This window comes from Pleurodeles waltl, chromosome 4_1 (genome assembly GCF_031143425.1).
Source record: "Pleurodeles waltl isolate 20211129_DDA chromosome 4_1, aPleWal1.hap1.20221129, whole genome shotgun sequence".
Taxonomy (NCBI): Eukaryota; Metazoa; Chordata; class Amphibia; order Caudata; family Salamandridae; genus Pleurodeles; species Pleurodeles waltl.
This window is the reverse complement of record NC_090442.1, coordinates 810,036,589-810,054,116: the sequence shown is the minus strand read 5'-3', so window position 1 is coordinate 810,054,116 and position 17,528 is coordinate 810,036,589. Positions and strand designations below refer to the sequence as shown.

At 45.8% G+C, this 17,528-nt stretch overlaps 1 protein-coding gene across 1 annotated transcript in view; it reads left to right on the top strand.

Moving 5' to 3' along the window:
* Positions 1 to 17,528, top strand: part of CFAP54 (cilia and flagella associated protein 54) — a 1,075,777-nt gene that overhangs the window by 90,495 nt on the left and 967,754 nt on the right. Inside the window, exon 6 of the mRNA XM_069229529.1 lies at positions 4,235 to 4,378. Within this exon, the coding sequence (XP_069085630.1) occupies positions 4,235 to 4,378 (144 nt within the window). The remainder of the gene's footprint in view (positions 1 to 4,234; positions 4,379 to 17,528) is intronic.

Genomic DNA, 17,528 nt, shown 5'->3' with positions numbered 1-17,528 from the left:
GGCATCTGAAGGGAAGGACACTAGTGGCAGGAAGTAGCATAGATAGAGCCCAGCCTGAGAAGGGGGAGCACAGGGCCACCCCTTCCCCCCCCAACCTCCATTCACATTATTAAATTGCTGCACCTACTCAGTAGTTACCCCAGGAGGAAGGGCAGGCAGTTGCTGGCTCAAGTATTAGTCTATGGGTTCATTATCCTATATAAAGGCCCTCAGGAATTTCGCTTATGCAAAAACCTGAGATTGGTGAGGGACAACCATGCATTGGCCCGGCAGAAAGTGGAGAAGGAGCTCTTGTTGGGAAGGGTTGTTGGCCTGTTTCTGGAACCCCCAATGGACAATTTCATAGTGTCCCCCTTAAGGTTGGTCCACAAGAAGAAAGAGGGCAAGTTCAGGTTGTCGGGCGTGTCAGTGAATCATGGCCTTGACCACGACTGCTGCTCAGTGTCCCAGGCGACAGTGGATGAGGTAATGGACTGAATCAAGGCTGCAGGGAAGGATGCGTTGCTGGAAAAGACTGACATAGAGGCATCTTTTCGCCTTCTTCCGGTACACCCAGACAGCTACCACCTACTGGGATTTCATCTAGACAGGGCATATTATTATGAGTAATGCATACCAATGGGTTGCGCAATTTCCTCTCCTTACTTTGAAACCTGTAGTTCTTTTTTGGAGTGGGCGCTACATGAGAGAAGTGGAAAAGGCTGGTCCATGCACTATCTGGATGATTTCCTGGTTATTGGGAAGGGGGGCACTGTGGAGTTTGCAGATTTGCTAGAGGCCTTCATGGCACTGGCCGATGACTTGGGAATGACCCTAGCGAGCAAGAAGACTGAGAGTGCAGGGATATGCCTGTTATTCCTGGGAATAGAACTGGACATGGTGGAAGGGGTGTGCAGGCTGCTCCAACACGAGGTTCTTGAATCAAGACAGGTCATCAGTTCATTGCTGGCCAAAAAGAAGGCCACACTAGGTGAGCTGCAGCAACACATAGGTAAGCTCAACTTCGCAAGCAGGATCATCCCAGCAGGCCGGGAGACCTTTTGTCATAAGATTGGCATGGCTATGCACAGGTCTCACAGAGAAACATCACAGGGTGAGAGTCACACAAGGGGTCAAGGAGGATTTGCTCCAGTGGATGAAATTCTTAGGTAGCTTTAATGATACTCTACTATGGCAGGAACCCTGGGTGTCAGCGAATCAATTGGAACTGTTCACTGACGCAGTCGGGAGTGAAGGGTTTGGAGCAGTCATGGGCACCGCTTGGACAGCAGGTCGCTGGGCCGACACCTGGCACAGGAACAGCACAACAAAGAATATAACTTGCCCGGCGGTGCTACGCCTTCTGTGCCACTTAGTCTAATGTAATTTCAGGGATAATATTGCGGTGAGTGCTAGGCATATTCCAGGATTTGAAAAACGCATGCCTGATGCACTGTCTAATTTTCAGTGGCAAAGATTCAAGGAGCTGGTGCCACAGGCAGATCTCACCAACACACTGATATCTGAGAGACTGTTGGGAATAGCCGACCCAATCTGATGATGCTAGCGGAGAATGCATTAGCCAGTAAAACTACTGCACAATATCATAAGTGCTGGGAGGCCTTTCAGAGGGTCACCGGCACATAGGGTGGAGCATCGTTTTGGAAGGATAGATGCAGAAATGTATTTATGGGGCTGTCAAGGCAGGCAAGCCAACACTTGGGCATAGGCACACCTCACCATGATTGTTTATTATGCAAAGTGCATGTTAGGGATGGACCCGATAAAATCCTTTTACTGCAAGGCAGCCATGAAAGGTTGTGGCAGGGGCCAAGATAAACAGAGGCCTTTGGATTTCTCGACATTGGTAAAATTGGTAGCAGTGCTGTCCCAGCGTCTGTAGATAGGATCACAGGCACATTATGCTTAGGACAGCCTTCACACTGGCCTTCACGGCCAACCGGGTCAGCGAGATTCTTACCTCCTCCAAGGTTGATCCCGAGACCACTTGCCTACAAGGGGAAGACTTGCACCTAGGAAGTGGAAACATGACACTTTTCTTGCGGCGGTCCAATACCGATCAAATGGGGAAGGGGAATACTCACAGTTGGATTCCATAGAAGATGACACAATTTGCCTAGTTTGTAGTATGAGAGCCTACGCGGCTAAAGGGTGTGCTGAATGGATGGCCACTCTTCTGACATGAAGACAGGCCCTACCTCAGTCTGTTTCAGTTTATAGGGGTACTCAGGATGGCCCTGGCAAAGGTAGCACTCCCCCAGGCAGGTTTGGGTCTCACTCATTTCAAATAGGTGCCACCACAACAGCGGTGGCTAGTGAGTTAGGTAAGAGCCACATAGGAATATAGGGCACTGGATGTCCTGACTCATCTTGTGTCTTCCCCCAGCAGGCCACAGTTCCGGAAGGCGCAGGGTATAGATGGTAAGCCACTCATACATCATGAGAGCAGAGTGGTTGGCAGTGGGTCGGAGGACTATAGCTCAGCAACACAGTGATGAATTGGTTAGGCAGGCCAGAAATGAGGCTCGCCCAACTGCTCCCTGCCATGGAATGTGCCCAGTGGCAGGAGGGAAAACCAGGCGCCGTGGTAATGCACCTTGGGGTAATGATTTCGACTGCGGTACTGGTCACAGCAGTAGCACGGCTGTTGCACCCTCCAGATATCCTGTGGTCAGAGAATATAGCTAGACCAGAATGGAGAGGGACAAGGGATCACAGTGCTTTAGAGAGGTCCAGAAGGAAGCTGAACATAACCATGGCAAATATATGCAGGGCAAACTGCTGGGTATTTGTTAGGCACGGCTTCCTCAACCTCAAAACATCATGGTATCACGGGGCAGATGGTGTACATCTGTCGGGCATGGGCTTGGACATGTTTCTACTTAACATAGGTCAAAGGAGGGAGTTGCATGCAGTCGTGAAACCACATGACATAGTGGTAGAGGCAGATACAGAGACCTGCTCCAACAGAGTCCTTGGGATGCCTTATGGCAGGGGCATGGAGGGGTGCAGGCGGGGGGGGGGCACCAAAGGGTCAGTCCGGGCTTTCCATGAGGCTGTCCATTGGTAGCAAGGGGGAGGAGCCTAATCACCGCCAGACGCTGGTTACTTGACCAGGAAGGCCATTGTAGAGGAGGTTGTGCAGGATCACTGGCCACAAGCTGGTAATGTAAACATGTTGTGGAGCAACAGGAAAATTTAAGGACTTAGAGCACATGCATGGAACATGTTTATGACCATTAGATGTGATGTTAATGTTTCATGTAATGTTACTGTAATGTAACATAATAAACTGCTGCCGTAAATACCCCAAGAAAAGGTTTCCAGGAAGTAAAGCGTGGTGGGTCATAAGTGTGGGGGAACACTGGCCGCACAGGGGCTGGGAGTCTCTTGCACATATGGGAGGGGTTATGCTGCAGTCAGTGGTGTCATAAATGCATCCAGGACAGCATAGCTATTTCAAATCTTGTGAGATGTGCAGAGGCTCCCTTGGGAAAAGTGTATACATTTTAAGACCTAATGCTTCCCACATCAAAAATTAACAGTCTGAGTATGTAATCACCAAGGACACTGGGATGTTCTAGCACTAAATAAAAGCCATAAGAGCTGTTATTCACGTTATAAACCATACATGGTAATATATAGAGAGGATGTGTTGATTTTGTAAGCATAAAAGAGGGCAGGAGAAGAGGAAAGTGGAATGCATGTACAGGAAAACATGGAGAAGTAGATGCTGCTGAATTGAGCAGATTTAGAAAGTACAGCTTTAACGTACCTGAAGGAGGAGTAAAGGTAAATCATGAGCAGATGTTGAAAGATGAGTTCCTCTAGGGGATGGCAAATGTTTGTTGTGCAGAATTATTAAATCCTAAGGACCTGATTATCAGTGTCTCTTTTTCGATACAATAATTATCACACCTGATAAAATACAACACTTAGCTCAGTTGATTGGGTATGATAATTATCACCTAGTCTGATTTTTTTTTTTTTTTTTTTTTTGGGGGGGGGGGGGGGGATAACATGAAGAGTTTGGTGCATACTGCAACAAACTCTGCTTGCCACTGCAATTAGCCGGCCTTTATCCCCATGTATAATTTTATAGCATTATTACTAATTTCTACTACATATCAACATATGCTACTTTGCGAAATCCAAACAATACAAGCCTGTACTTTCTATGTTCGAACCTGCATTCATCAAATTGATTAATTGAAGATGTGTTCTTTTCTTGTAGGCACTGGAATACCTTTTGTGGGCCAGCATGTGTATGGAATCCTCTATCCCGCTTTTAGCCATTCATTACTTGACCTGGAGAGCCACCCTTTACACCGCTGTCTGCCAGTGCTATTTTGACTGCAAAGCTGGTGTCCATGGAGAGGTAATGTTATTGCCTAGAAGTTAAATATCTAACTGCTACTGGATAAATGGAAAAGTAACTGCATTTTAATAATCAAGAAAACATAATCTAACGACTGCTTTTCCCTCTGCAGATTTTTCACCTTTGAAAATATCCCGGCTCTCAGGCTGGATCCCTGCAAACCTCATTCATGTTGGCTTGGCAAAGTGTTGTGTCAACGCTAATTTACTGTGGTCTCACCTTATAGATCCCCTAATCCCCTAAAGGGAAATGCAACCTTTTTGAAGAAAAGTAGAAATTGCAGGTGTCTCTCTGCTTCTCTCTTCCCCTTCTGAGTTAGGCTTGAGTTGAATGGAGTGTAAAGAGTCGGACTAATCTATCAGAGAATCGCACATCCACAATTAGTATACTTAGAGTCCCACCCCTTATCTCCCAAAATAAGAATGCACACACCTATGATTAGTATTTCACTTGTCCCATTAGCACCAACCTTATGCAAAGGATCCAACGAAAGTGATGCCTAGTTCAGTCTCTTATCACCTCCACCACTGACTATATGTACAAAAACATGAGGGCCAGTGGTGGAATGTGGGATAAGGGGGAACGGGACAAGAGAGAAAACATGACTCCACTGCTTCTGCCTCGTAACTTGACTGATCAATGAGGTCTGTCGAATGTAGAGTTCCTACTAAAGAAACGAATATCCTATGTTTTCTACCTTTCAGAGTATTACATGCAATTACACTTGTGAATAGATAGATCTGAAATGTATCTCTGTGTAACGAACTCTCTGTAGTTTGCCTTGAAACTAGAAAATCCAAAGTTACACATGTAAATATACCTCTCTATGGTTTTATAACTCAACGGTTGTCACTGAACTCTGGTGACAACGAATATAATCTATATAATCTTGACATGAGTAATCTGGTAGTGATATGTTATTACTGAAAGCCATATATATATATAATATATGTGTATATATATATATATATATGTGTATATATATATATATATATGTTTATATATACAGGGAGTGCAGAATTATTAGGCAAGTTATATTTTTGAGGATTAATTTTATTATTGAACAACAACCATGTTCTCAATGAACCCAAAAAACTCATTAATATCAAAGCTGAATATTTTTGGAAGTAGTTTTTAGTTTGTTTTTAGTTTTAGCTATGTTAGGGGGATATCTGTGTGTACAGGTGACTATTACTGTGCATAATTATTAGGCAACTTAACAAAAAAAATATATATACCCATTTCAATTATTTATTATTACCAGTGAAACCAATATAACATCTCAACATTCACAAATATACATTTCTGACATTCAAAAACAAAACAAAAAGAAATCAGTGACCAATATAGCCACCTTTCTTTGCAAGGACACTCAAAAGCCTGCCATCCATGGATTCTGTCAGTGTTTTGATCTGTTCACCATCAACATTGCGTGCAGCAGCAACCACAGCCTCCCAGACACTGTTCAGAGAGGTGTACTGTTTTCCCTCCTTGTAAATCTCACATTTGATGATGGACCACAGGTTCTCAATGGGGTTCAGATCAGGTGAACAAGGAGGCCATGTCATTAGATTTCCTTCTTTTATACCCTTTCTTGCCAGCCACGCTGTGGAGTACTTGGACACGTGTGATGGAGCATTGTCCTGCATGAAAATCATGTTTTTCTTGAAGGATGCAGACTTTTTCCTGTACCACTGCTTGAAGAAGGTGTCTTCCAGGAACTGGCAGTAGGACTGGGAGTTGAGCTTGACTCCATCCTCAACCCGAAAAGGCCCCACAAGCTCATCTTTGATGATACCAGCCCAAACCAGTACTCCACCTCCACCTTGCTGGCGTCTGAGTCGGACTGGAGCTCTCTGCCCTTTACCAATCCAGCCACGGGCCCATCCATCTGGCCCATCAAGACTCACTCTCATTTCATCAGTCCATAAAACCTTTGAAAAATCTGTCTTGAGATATTTATTGGCCCAGTCTTGACGTTTCAGCTTGTGTGTCTTGTTCAGTGGTGGTCGTCTTTCAGTCTTTCTTACCTTGGCCATGTCTCTGAGTATTGCACACCTTGTGCTTTTGGGCACTCCAGTGATGTTGCAGCTCTGAAATATGGGCAAACTGGTGGCAAGTGGCATCGTGGCAGCTGCACGCTTGACTTTTCTCAGTTCATGGGCAGTTATTTTGCGCCTTGGTTTTTCCACACGCTTCTTGCGACCCTGTTGACTATTTTGAATGAAACGCTTGATTGTTCGATGATCACGCTTCAGAAGCTTTGCAATTTTAAGAGTGCTGCATCCCTCTGCAAGATATCTCACTATTTTTGACTTTTCGGAGCCTGTCAAGTCCTTCTTTTGACCCATTTTGCCAAAGGAAAGGAAGTTGCCTAATAATTATGCACACCTGATATAGGGTGTTGATGTCATTAGACCACACCCCTTCTCATTACAGAGATGCACATCACCTAATATGCTTAATTGGTAGTAGGCTTTCGAGCCTATACAGCTTGGAGTAAGACAACATGCATAAAGAGGATGAGGTGGTCAAAATACTCATTTGCCTAATAATTCTGCACTCCCTGTATATATATATATATATATATGTGTGTGTGTATATATATATATATATATCATTGTCACCTCCTGCTCCGTAAGGGGCCACAGACCCTGCAGGGCGGCCTGTGATACTGGGGCGAAGCATCCCACAGAAAATATCTCCCAAACACGAAAAGCCCAGGCACCAGTCCATGTTAAAATCCAAGCATTTAATAGCAATTCTGAGCAGCAAGACAAAAAATCCTGACGCGTTTCGGCAACAGCATGCCTTGTTCACAGGTAAGTAAGAGCAGGTGTGAGTGAGCCAGTGCTTTTTAAATACACAGTCATGTGACTTCAATAGCCAAACTCCAACTCCCATAATGCACAATTCCATAAAATAACTTCCTGAACTGGAGCGCTTAATTTCCATATAGCTGCAATAGCGTCACAGGTACTTCAGTTCACCATACAAATGTTCCTGTGTGCATTAGGTATCCATTACTTGATAGTCCACTTGCTTTTACAGTTGCTGCCCAGCATGATAACAGCTATACAAGGAATAAATGAAAAGTAAGAGGAGAGGCACACTGTCTCCCTCCTATCCCTTGCTCACCTCCATCGCAATATATTTCTCGGATAAATGCCTTGTTTGCATGAAGGTGAGTGGGTCGGGCCCCTTCCATAAAACTATCATTGTCACCTCCTGCTCCGTAAGGGGCCGCAGACCCTGCAGGGCGGCCTGGGATACTGGGGCGAAGCATCCCACAGAAAATATCTCCCAAACACGAAAAGCCCAGGCACCAGTCCATGTTAAAATCCAAGCATTTAATAGCAATTCTGAGCAGCAAGACAAAAAATCCTGACGCGTTTCGGCAACAGCATGCCTTGTTCACAGGTAAGTAAGAGCAGGTGTGAGTGAGCCAGTGCTTTTTAAATACACAGTCATGTGACTTCAATAGCCAAACTCCAACTCCCATAATGCACAATTCCATAAAATAACTTCCTGAACTGGAGCGCTTAATTTCCATATAGCTGCAATAGCGTCACAGGTACTTCAGTTCACCATACAAATGTTCCTGTGTGCATTAGGTATCCATTACTTGATAGTCCACTTGCTTTTACAGTTGCTGCCCAGCATGATAACAGCAATACAAGGAATATGTGTGTGTATATATATATATATATATATATATATATATATATATATGTGTGTGTGTGTGTGTGTGTGTGTGTGTATATATATATATATATTGCCTTCACATCACAACTTGAAGTGTTTGTTGTAATTCTGTAATGAATTAATCCCGTGATTCAGTATTCTAGTGCGGGTGTCGTCCCTCTACAATACAAATGGAACACCACATGCTTGCTCGGTAACAGCATACGACTGCCGGGTCAGCAGCTGTCACTTTATTTATTAACTTGGGCTTTCGCCCGCCCCCTTGCCCTCAGAGGACAACAAAGTATGGGAGAGCCCGGGTGGCTCTCTACATCCCCCCAAAGGTTTAATAAAGAATGAAAAAAAACAAAAGAAAAGAAAGGAAAGAACAGCAGAAATCGGAAGCACCAAAACGTAACAGTAATGCAATTTCAAATGACGGGACCTTCCTCAAGGTAGTCGCTACACCAATGGTTCTTCTCACCGATATGTCCTTATGGTAGGGTGTATCTACCTACTTGTGGGCAGTAGAGTTCTCTTGGCCATGAGCTGTTATATAGCAGGCAAAATCTTTCGGTGTCTGGCTCGGTGCAGGATTGGGCCGAAGATGATACCTCTCACTCTACCTACTTGCGCTTCCTCCTTCGCATCACCAGACCGATCCATCTCTCTTGGTGGTGAGACCTCTTGAGTGTTCATTCCTCCTTCCGCACCATGTTCGCCTTCTTCCACGGCACCATCTTGCTCTTCCTCCTCGGGCATCCTCAATTTCCCAGCCCACTTGTAATGTGACACAATTCTCGTCACTCGCCTCTCTCCTCGACAAGCGGTCACCATGGATCCGTGTACCTTTACTACCTCCCACACCTCCGACTCCAATGGCGTCTGAAACTTCCCTCCAGGGCACCGGCTCTTCACCACTACACGGTCACCCGCGTGGAAGTCGCCGGGATGTGTTCTCCTGCGTTCATTGGCCTTCTGGTAGGTCCGCATCCAGAGTCATTGGGTGGCTTCCACGTCGAGCTCCGGGGACTCCCACTGAGAGTCAGTCGGGATGCAATCTCGAGGGGCTACCTTAAACATCAAAGCAGCCGGAGCACAGTTGGTGGTGCTGTGGGGCATCTGCCTGTAGGCCCTTAGGAACTGGTGCAAACAATGCTCTACATCTTCGCTCTTTTCTACTGAGAGTCCTCATAAACCTCTCCACAACACCATTGGCCTTTGGCCACTAGGACGTGATATTGTGATGCCGTACTGCAAATCTCTCCAGATAGTTCTTGAAGTCCTGTCCCTGAAAGGGCGGACCATTGTCCGTGCGGATTTCATCTGGGAGTTCGAAAACTGCAAACGTTTTGTCTAGTACAGGCCTCACATTCTAAAACGAGATGGAGAGCACCACTTCCACCATGGGGAACTTGGTGTATGAATCGATCATGACAGCCGTTAGCCGCCCATCGGGAAAACTTCCAAAATCCATGCTCAGTTTGGACCATGACGTCTGACTGGGAGGTTCGGTAACCACTGAGTAAACGGGCTGTTGAATTGAGGTGATGATGCAGGAGTGACAGTTTTGAACGAGCATCCACCTTAGCATCCATGCCAGGAAACCATACCTTGGCTCTTAGCCGCGCCTTTGTCTTGGCTGCTCCTTGGTGGCCCTGGTGGGCGAGCTCCACCACACGGTTCAAGAGGCAGTGTGGCAAGACTATCCTCTGTCCTCGCAAGACAAATCCATTACCTCCTACGGACATCTCATACTTCACCTTCCACATCCCCTGCATGGTGGCTCATTCTTCGGGTCATATGTTCTCAGTCCTACGAGGAAGTGCTTCCATTATCTTCTGCAGAGCGCTCCTTTGCCTCGGGTCAGCACTGGGTCCATTTTTGCAGTGACCTCAATTTCCGCCACTGTAGGGCCACAGGACAGGCGGACTGTGTGATCATGTCCACAAAGTTTTCGCTGTTCTCTTCCTCCCCTTCGTGAGGCGTGTCAAGGGTATCAATTGATGGGTGTCTAGACAAGTAGTCTGCCGGGTTATTCGCACCAGGCCTGCAGGTGACCATGAACTGGTAGGGCAGGAGCAGGACAGCCCAACGCTCGATCCGTGGGGGAGCCAAGCGCATGGTCCCTGTGAACAGTGATAACAAAGGCTTGTGGTCCGTTACCACTTGGAACTCATGCCCACAGAGGTACAGATGGAAGTGTTTACACACCCATCGAATCGCCAACACCTCCCTCTCTACTTGGGCATACCGAGCTTCCACGTTGGACAAAGCCCTGCTGGCATACGCCACTGGGGCCAACTCCTGATGACATTGTTCTTGTAGTAGGACGGCTTCCAAACCTACAGGGCTGGCATCCACCACTACCTCAGTCCACTTTTTCAGATGAAAATAAGCCATGGTTACCTTATCAAGGAGGGCCCTTTTCATGTCATGGAATGCTTTGTCAGCGTCTGGGCTCCATTCCCACTTATGACTTGCCTTAGTGAGCTTCCGAAGTGGTTTCGCCATCGTGGCCAGCTTGGGAACAAACCGGCCGCAGTAGATCGCCATCCCCAAGAAACTCCTGACTTCGGTTGCATTCCGTGGAGTGGGAGCTTGATGGATGGCATCAGCTTTGTGCGGGTCTACCTGCAGGCCATCTCTGGAGAATACTGTATGTACCCAAAGAAATCAACTGATGTCTGGTAGAATGCACACTTTCTCTTGTGGAGGGTGAGACCTGCGTCTGCAAGTCTCTGCAGGGTGTCTCTCAAACGGCGGTGATGTTCTTCATGTGTCTCCAAATAGATCAAGATATCATCGCTCAGGTTGATTACTCGTGCCAACCCTGAGAGGGTCTCCCTGATGGCGTTTTGAAACACTTCAGCTGCCGACGACACCCCAAAGCCCAACCTCTTGAATCGCCTTAGCCCCAAATGGGTGAAGAAGGTGGTTATGTTTCTACTGTTAACGTCTAACTCTAGCTGGTGGTACCCAGAGTTCAGGTCGAGCTTTGAGAACCACTGAGCTCCATTCAAGTCCACAATAATATCATCCATGGTGGGTGTTATGTGACGCTCTCTCTTAATGGGGCGGTTGGGGAGACTAATGTCGACGCAGAGGCGGATGGCCCCTGGCTGCATGGGTTTGGGAGTGATCACTAACGGTGAAACCCAGGGGGTGGGCCCGTCGACCTGTTCAATCACCCCTTAGTCTTCCAACATCTGCAGTTCCTTTTCAACTGCCGGCCTGAGATGAAAGGGCACTCTCTCTCTAGTGTCTCAGAGCCACTGGTTTCACATCAGGGTCAATGTGCAGTTTGACACGTTTGCCTTTAAGTTTCCCTAACGCGGTGAATAGCTGCGGGAACTCTCAGAGGAGAGATTCGGTGTGGGACTCATACACTTGATGCGCAAAGAAGTCTAGTTCCAGATCTTCCACTGTATGGCACCCCAGCAGAGTGCCTCCGTCTCCTTTGACAACATAAAATTTTGTATTGGTGGCGCGTTGTCTGTTTACTACGGAAACCTCTATGGTGCCTTGCAGGGGAAGAGGGTCACGACCTCCATACGTGTAGATTTTTGTTGTACTCTGGGTCATGTTCAGTTTAGGCGAGAGCTGTTGGTACATGGCATTATCCAAGACATTGACAGAGGCCCCTGTGTCAATGAGCACGGTTGCCGGAGTGTCATTTATTGTTACCGTGCTCATGGGAGGTGGCCGTCTCTTCTGTTGCCTCCACCCTGTAAATGAGATGACAAAGATATCTTCTTCGTCGTCATCCTCAAATGTCTGCATGTTCGTGTCTGTGTGTCCCCGAGGTGCAGTCTCTCCCGAACTTATGGTCTTGACTGTGGTCACCTTCGCTTTGGGCTCCCACTGTCTCCCTTTACCCATCTGCCACATCGTGGCAAAATATTTACCTTTGCTGCACTTTTTAAACGACTTTCCTCATGCCGGGCAGCTCACTTGCGTCTTGTGCTCATATCCGCAGCTTCCATACGTACCCTCGCCTTGTCTCGGGATGCTCTGACGATGGGCTCGACCTGTTCCTCCTTCACAGGTGATGGGCAAGTTGCAGAGGCACCTGCCATGGATTGGCCCCTTGCCGCAGCCATAGCATCTGCACGGACGGCAGAGAGTTCATGGGAGCGTGCCAAGATCAGGATCTCATGAAGTGAGATACCGGGCTGTCTCATGATCAGTTTCCGCAGCATGTTGGACCGGCACCCCTGGATTATTTGCGCTCAAATCTCCTCGTGTTGGTTCAGGCCCACACACGTGCTGGTGAGCTTCCGGAGCCTGGCATAGAACATATCTACTGATTCGACGTCTGTCTGCTGCGCCTGGCGCAATTTGAAACGTTCGTAACCAGGGTTAAGTTGAGGGTCAAAGTGCTGGTTTAGCGCTGCCACCGCAGCGTCCTAGTCCGTGGCATCTCCAGTGTTAAGGAGCGTGTTGACAAGTTCGTGAAGTTCATCGCCTCCCATTATGTAGCATCAACGATCTCCGCACCACCCCGTCGGTTTCTCTCGTGGCACAGAAGTAGTTGTCTAAACAGCCGAGCCAGAGACGCCAGCGCGGCGCAGCAGTGGCGGGGTCAATAAACTGGCTGAATGGGGGCAGAGCTGCTATGGAGGAATGAGCATGTGGGGGAGCAGGTGCAGGCTGCTGTTCTCGGTTCTGCTGTGATATACTCATCTTGCAGAGTGAGTGCTATATACAGAGTACATATGTTTGACTTTGTGCTTTTCTGGTTGTTATGCTGTATGTCTTTTTTTTTTCTTTTTCCCCAAAGCGGTGTGTTTGTATAGTAGGGAATCTGTCCTGGTTCAGGCACTGCTGTCAGGCAACATGCAATCAGTCCGTATGGGTGCCTGTTATTTTGCTGTTGGAGTTGCCCACGTTCCTTCTATTGCCCTCTCACTTCATAACAACCCCTGACCTGGGCTACTCATCTGCATGTTCTTTATTTTTTTATTGTATTTTTTTTCATTGTGGTGGGCTGAAGTCTTCAGGGAGAAGGCCAAGCCTACCTTGCTCCTGATCGTCATGTGGACAGGCACTGTGGGCGCCACCTCCTTGGGTCCTCACGCCAGCTTGCCTCAAACAGAGACGTCGCCCGGGGGTCATTCACCCCGAGGCCTCCTCAGGCACCGCATCTGCCACATGGTGTCTCCACGGTGTGCTCAGTGGAGCGAGCGCGCACACCCCTCGTGCCGCAGAGCGTCAGCGTGAGCGGTCAAGGGCAGGTAGGCCGCTTGCCGATGCTGGGTGTCAGCACGCAGGGCGAGACAGGTAAGGCGTAGCACGCCATGCGTGCCGCGATTGTTGTTTTTTAAAAAATTTTTTATTTTCTCCGTGAAATCCGACCTCCGTCGCCAGTGTAGTGCGGGGGTCGTCCCGCTACAATACAAATGGAGACCACACGCTTGCTTGGTAACAGCATACGACTGCCTGGTCAGCAGCCGTCACTTTATTTATTAACTCGGGCTTTCACCCGCCCCCTTGCCCTCAGAGAGCAACAAAGTATGGGAGAGCCCGGATAGCTCTCTACAAGTATTTCAAATTTAGTTTATAGCACAATACAACCTTAAAGCATTCATTGTAATCCTTTTTTGATTTAAGGTCCCAATTTCAATAGTTTGAAACTAGTTTAATTTGAAAAGCTCGATTTCATCAACAAACGGATGCGGGATTCTTCTCTGTGATCCTGTCCTACAAACAGTCCTCCACAGGCAACTGGACTCAGGAAAGGGAAACCAGACTCAAGCAGCAAGTCCTGGCTACAGCAACATTGTACAATCATTTCTAAACAAGGATACCGCCAACCACGAGGGAAGTTAGACCCAGTAATCTAAGAGGCCTGCCATCTCTCTAGAACATTTGAGATTTCTACCTGTTGCGCTTGTTGTTCACATCTAGCACCCGGGGCTCAACGTTCTGCATGCACGTGCCACATCAATTCACACCACACCAGCACTCTGCAGTGATCACCTATCTCTCGCTGACTGCAAGACGCACGTTGCATGTGGGCCTGGCACACTGCCTCCATGTGCCCAAATCCCACAGAGTGTTCTCCACTTTCTGCCATTACTACATGATTATTTATTATGTACTCTGTCTACAAATCGTGTTCATGAGAACGACTGTAAGTATCACAAACAGCTCAGCAACAATTATACAAATAAGTCCCTAGGTTAAATATGCCCCAGTTATATTTCTTCACACTATCATACCATACTAGTTTTACCTAAATTGTAGCCAGCTGTCTAACAGCATGACTGTATAAGTCTTAAACAATATGCAAAGGCATGCATTAGGTCCCTGCATACATTGTTGAGCCTTTAGGCCGAAAGTCGAAACTCCACGATTCAGCATCCTATCCAGCAAGCGGTCCATGTGTCTTGCCCCACGGCCTTACCAATAACTTGCACACCTTTTCTAGGCATGATGGTTAGTGCAGCAAGGAGCAATTGGCTTATACTTGGCTTCTGTATAATTATATAGGATATTTGACTGTTGCTTTTTGTTAAAAAAAAAAAAAAAGGGCACACTAAAACGTACTTGTACCTTTATTCCTCTTTCCTTTCCTACAGGATTGACACACAAGGTTATCTCCTTTGCAGCTTTCTTTCAGATGCACCATTTACAAACAAAAAGTGAATCAGAGAATGGAAATCTTCTTTCTTGGTTCTTGTAGCGTAAGCTAGGACAATACATTTGTCAAGGGTCCAACGCCACTGGCCTGGTGCCCTCTGTTCCCTCCCCCGATGTTAGCCTGACCCACATGCACCTAGGTCTATTTAGCAAGTAACATGAAAAACACACATATAAGCCTTTTCACACATCACCAGTTGCACACCACTTGTGTCCCAGAGTCTTGCAGTGGTGAATGCACACTAGTGCATAAAAAGCTCAACAGTACTTATGCCACTCAGTCCCTTTTCTGTGTCATAGGAACTCATGATGGGCAACTAATACAACCAAGACATGCAGTGGTTCAAATCGCCACACAAGTCTGAGTTTCTGTTGGTTTGTTCTTTGCATTGAAAATTAGTAACGTATCTCTGGGTTTCTAAATATTGTGACTAGTATAAATACAATCTGGAAAAAATTATTTCATGATTTGAGACCCCTTCCAATTTGCGAATGAGTTTCCACCTACTTGAAGTAGGTGGTAAAATGTGAATGTTTTGCGACAACATTCCAGTCCCAAAATATTCTTGCATACTGCTGCGATTCGGTATTAGGAAGGGGCGCCCTGAACATGACCCTTCCTAGTACCTAATCGGTATACATTCGCAATTCTAAATTGCGATTCGGTAACATGTTACCGAATTGCAATTTAGAATTCATACATACCACAATGCACTTTACTTGTCGCAAACAGCCTGATTCTGTGAATTGGGCCATTTGTGACTAGCAAAATGTGTGATGCATCTGGCCCTTGGAGTGTTTAAATCTGGTGTGGCACGTATATCTAGGCAAGCTATAGTATATGATAAAGGCGATTGTATGTTGAATATATATATGATAATGTAGTTTCAATAGCTTGCCAGAAAGGGTTAAATGTGTTTTCAGTAAAATAGTAGATGTTCTAGGTCACCTATGGGGTGATGGCAATGACAACAAGTAGCTGAAGGCTTAAGACCTCGTTTATTTAGATATTCTGGAGTCCAGAATGGTTTGTATGTTGTCCATAGTTTACATTGTAAGATGAGAGACAAGACTTTGTATAGCATAGATCTCCAGATGTTGGCCAGTGTGACGGTGGAATGGGGTTGGCTTTGTATTTAATGCATGATGCTGTCCATGTCTTTTGGATCTCGTCTGGTATTGTTGGTGATGTTTTATTAAGTGTATTATAAAAGTATGGAGACTCTATGGCTCTTAACAAATACGTTTTGAAGAAAGGTTAGACAGTCGGCTTTGTGTGTTTTTTTAAAGCCTCTAAGAGCAACTTTAAGGGACAGAAAGTTGTAGAAATCGATTGAAGGTGAAGGTTGAATTTAGAGCCTAATGTAGCGAAAGTTTTTGGTTTTCAAAGTGGATATTGTCTTTAACGTTTTATATGCCGACTGAGGCTCATCTTTCCCAGAAAAGGGGTTAAAGTTAAGTTTGATAGTTGGTTTGAACTATAGGGAGGCAGGCTCTGAGCCATCGATTTAATGAGGGAAGCATTTGTCTAGATTTTTGATAGCAGAGATGAAGTACTTGATAATTTGGTAGGAGTGAGGTACGTTAATGTGTTTGGTTGTCAGTGTTTATAAGCGAAAGTAGAGAAAGTAGGCCTGAATCAAGGTCTACCCAGGCCGGTGGATGTGAAAGAAATGGGTGCAGCCACCAAATGGTTGCTCTGGCTAAGTAAGCAGTTTGATAATTCAAGAAGTTGGGGAGATTTATGCCACTGTGGTATTTGTTTAGCTGTAGTTGCTGAAGAGAAATTCTTGCTTTTTCCCTTTCCACATGAAGGCTGATATCAGGGCCTTGATTGATGTGAAAAATAGGTGAAGTGGAAACATTGTAATAAAAATTGATTTGTGGAGCAATCACCACGTTAACTGTTTCAGCCCTACCCCACCATTTGATAAACTTCGGTGACCATTCCTCGATTAGCTTTTTGATTTTCGCGAGTAAGGAGGATTCTATGTAAAGTTTAGTGTTTGAAATAGAGCTTACAACCTCTATTCCCAAATATTTTGATTTGTTTGGTTGCCATTTAAGATTGTAATCTAAGGCCATGAATGGGAAGACAGAATTTATTAAGGGGGACAATTTTGTTTTTCTCCTTATTTAAGGTATAGTCTGAGACTTTGGCGTAATCTGTGATAACTTGGAGTATTTCAGGGATGGTGCTATCTGCCTCAGTAAAGAAAATTAGGATATCGTCTGCATACACTGCCAATTTCAGTGTCATTTTTTAATTAAATTCTTTGAATTTTTGTATTTCTTTGAATGGAGTGAAGTGTGAGGTTTGATTGAGAGGCAGAGAAATAAAGGAGACAAGGGGCAACCTTCCCTCGTGCCTTGTGCTGAGTTACATACTTCTGAGATGAGTCCATTGAGTTCTATTCATGCTGTTGGGTTACAGTAAATTGTCATGGCCATACAAAAATATCTTGATCCGAAGTTAAATTTTTCTAGAGTAACTTTAAAAAAATGCCAAGGTATACAGTGTTGAATGCTTTTTCTGCGTCTTGGTCCATGGCCATGGCCGGGTGAGTAACTTGGTTTTCTCAAGAACATGGCAAAAAGTTCTAATGTTATCGGCAGCTAGGTGCCCTCCTATTTGTGATGGGTGTATGAGAAGTGGAAGGACTTTTTCAAGTCAAAGTACCAGTACTTTAGAATACATTTTATAACCAGTATTTAATAATGAAATAGGCCTAAAGTTTTTCACGCTGAAGGGAGGTTCCCCACCTTTGGAATGACAACAATATGGGCCTCACAGAATTAGCCTCCAGTTTTACCCAGGGAG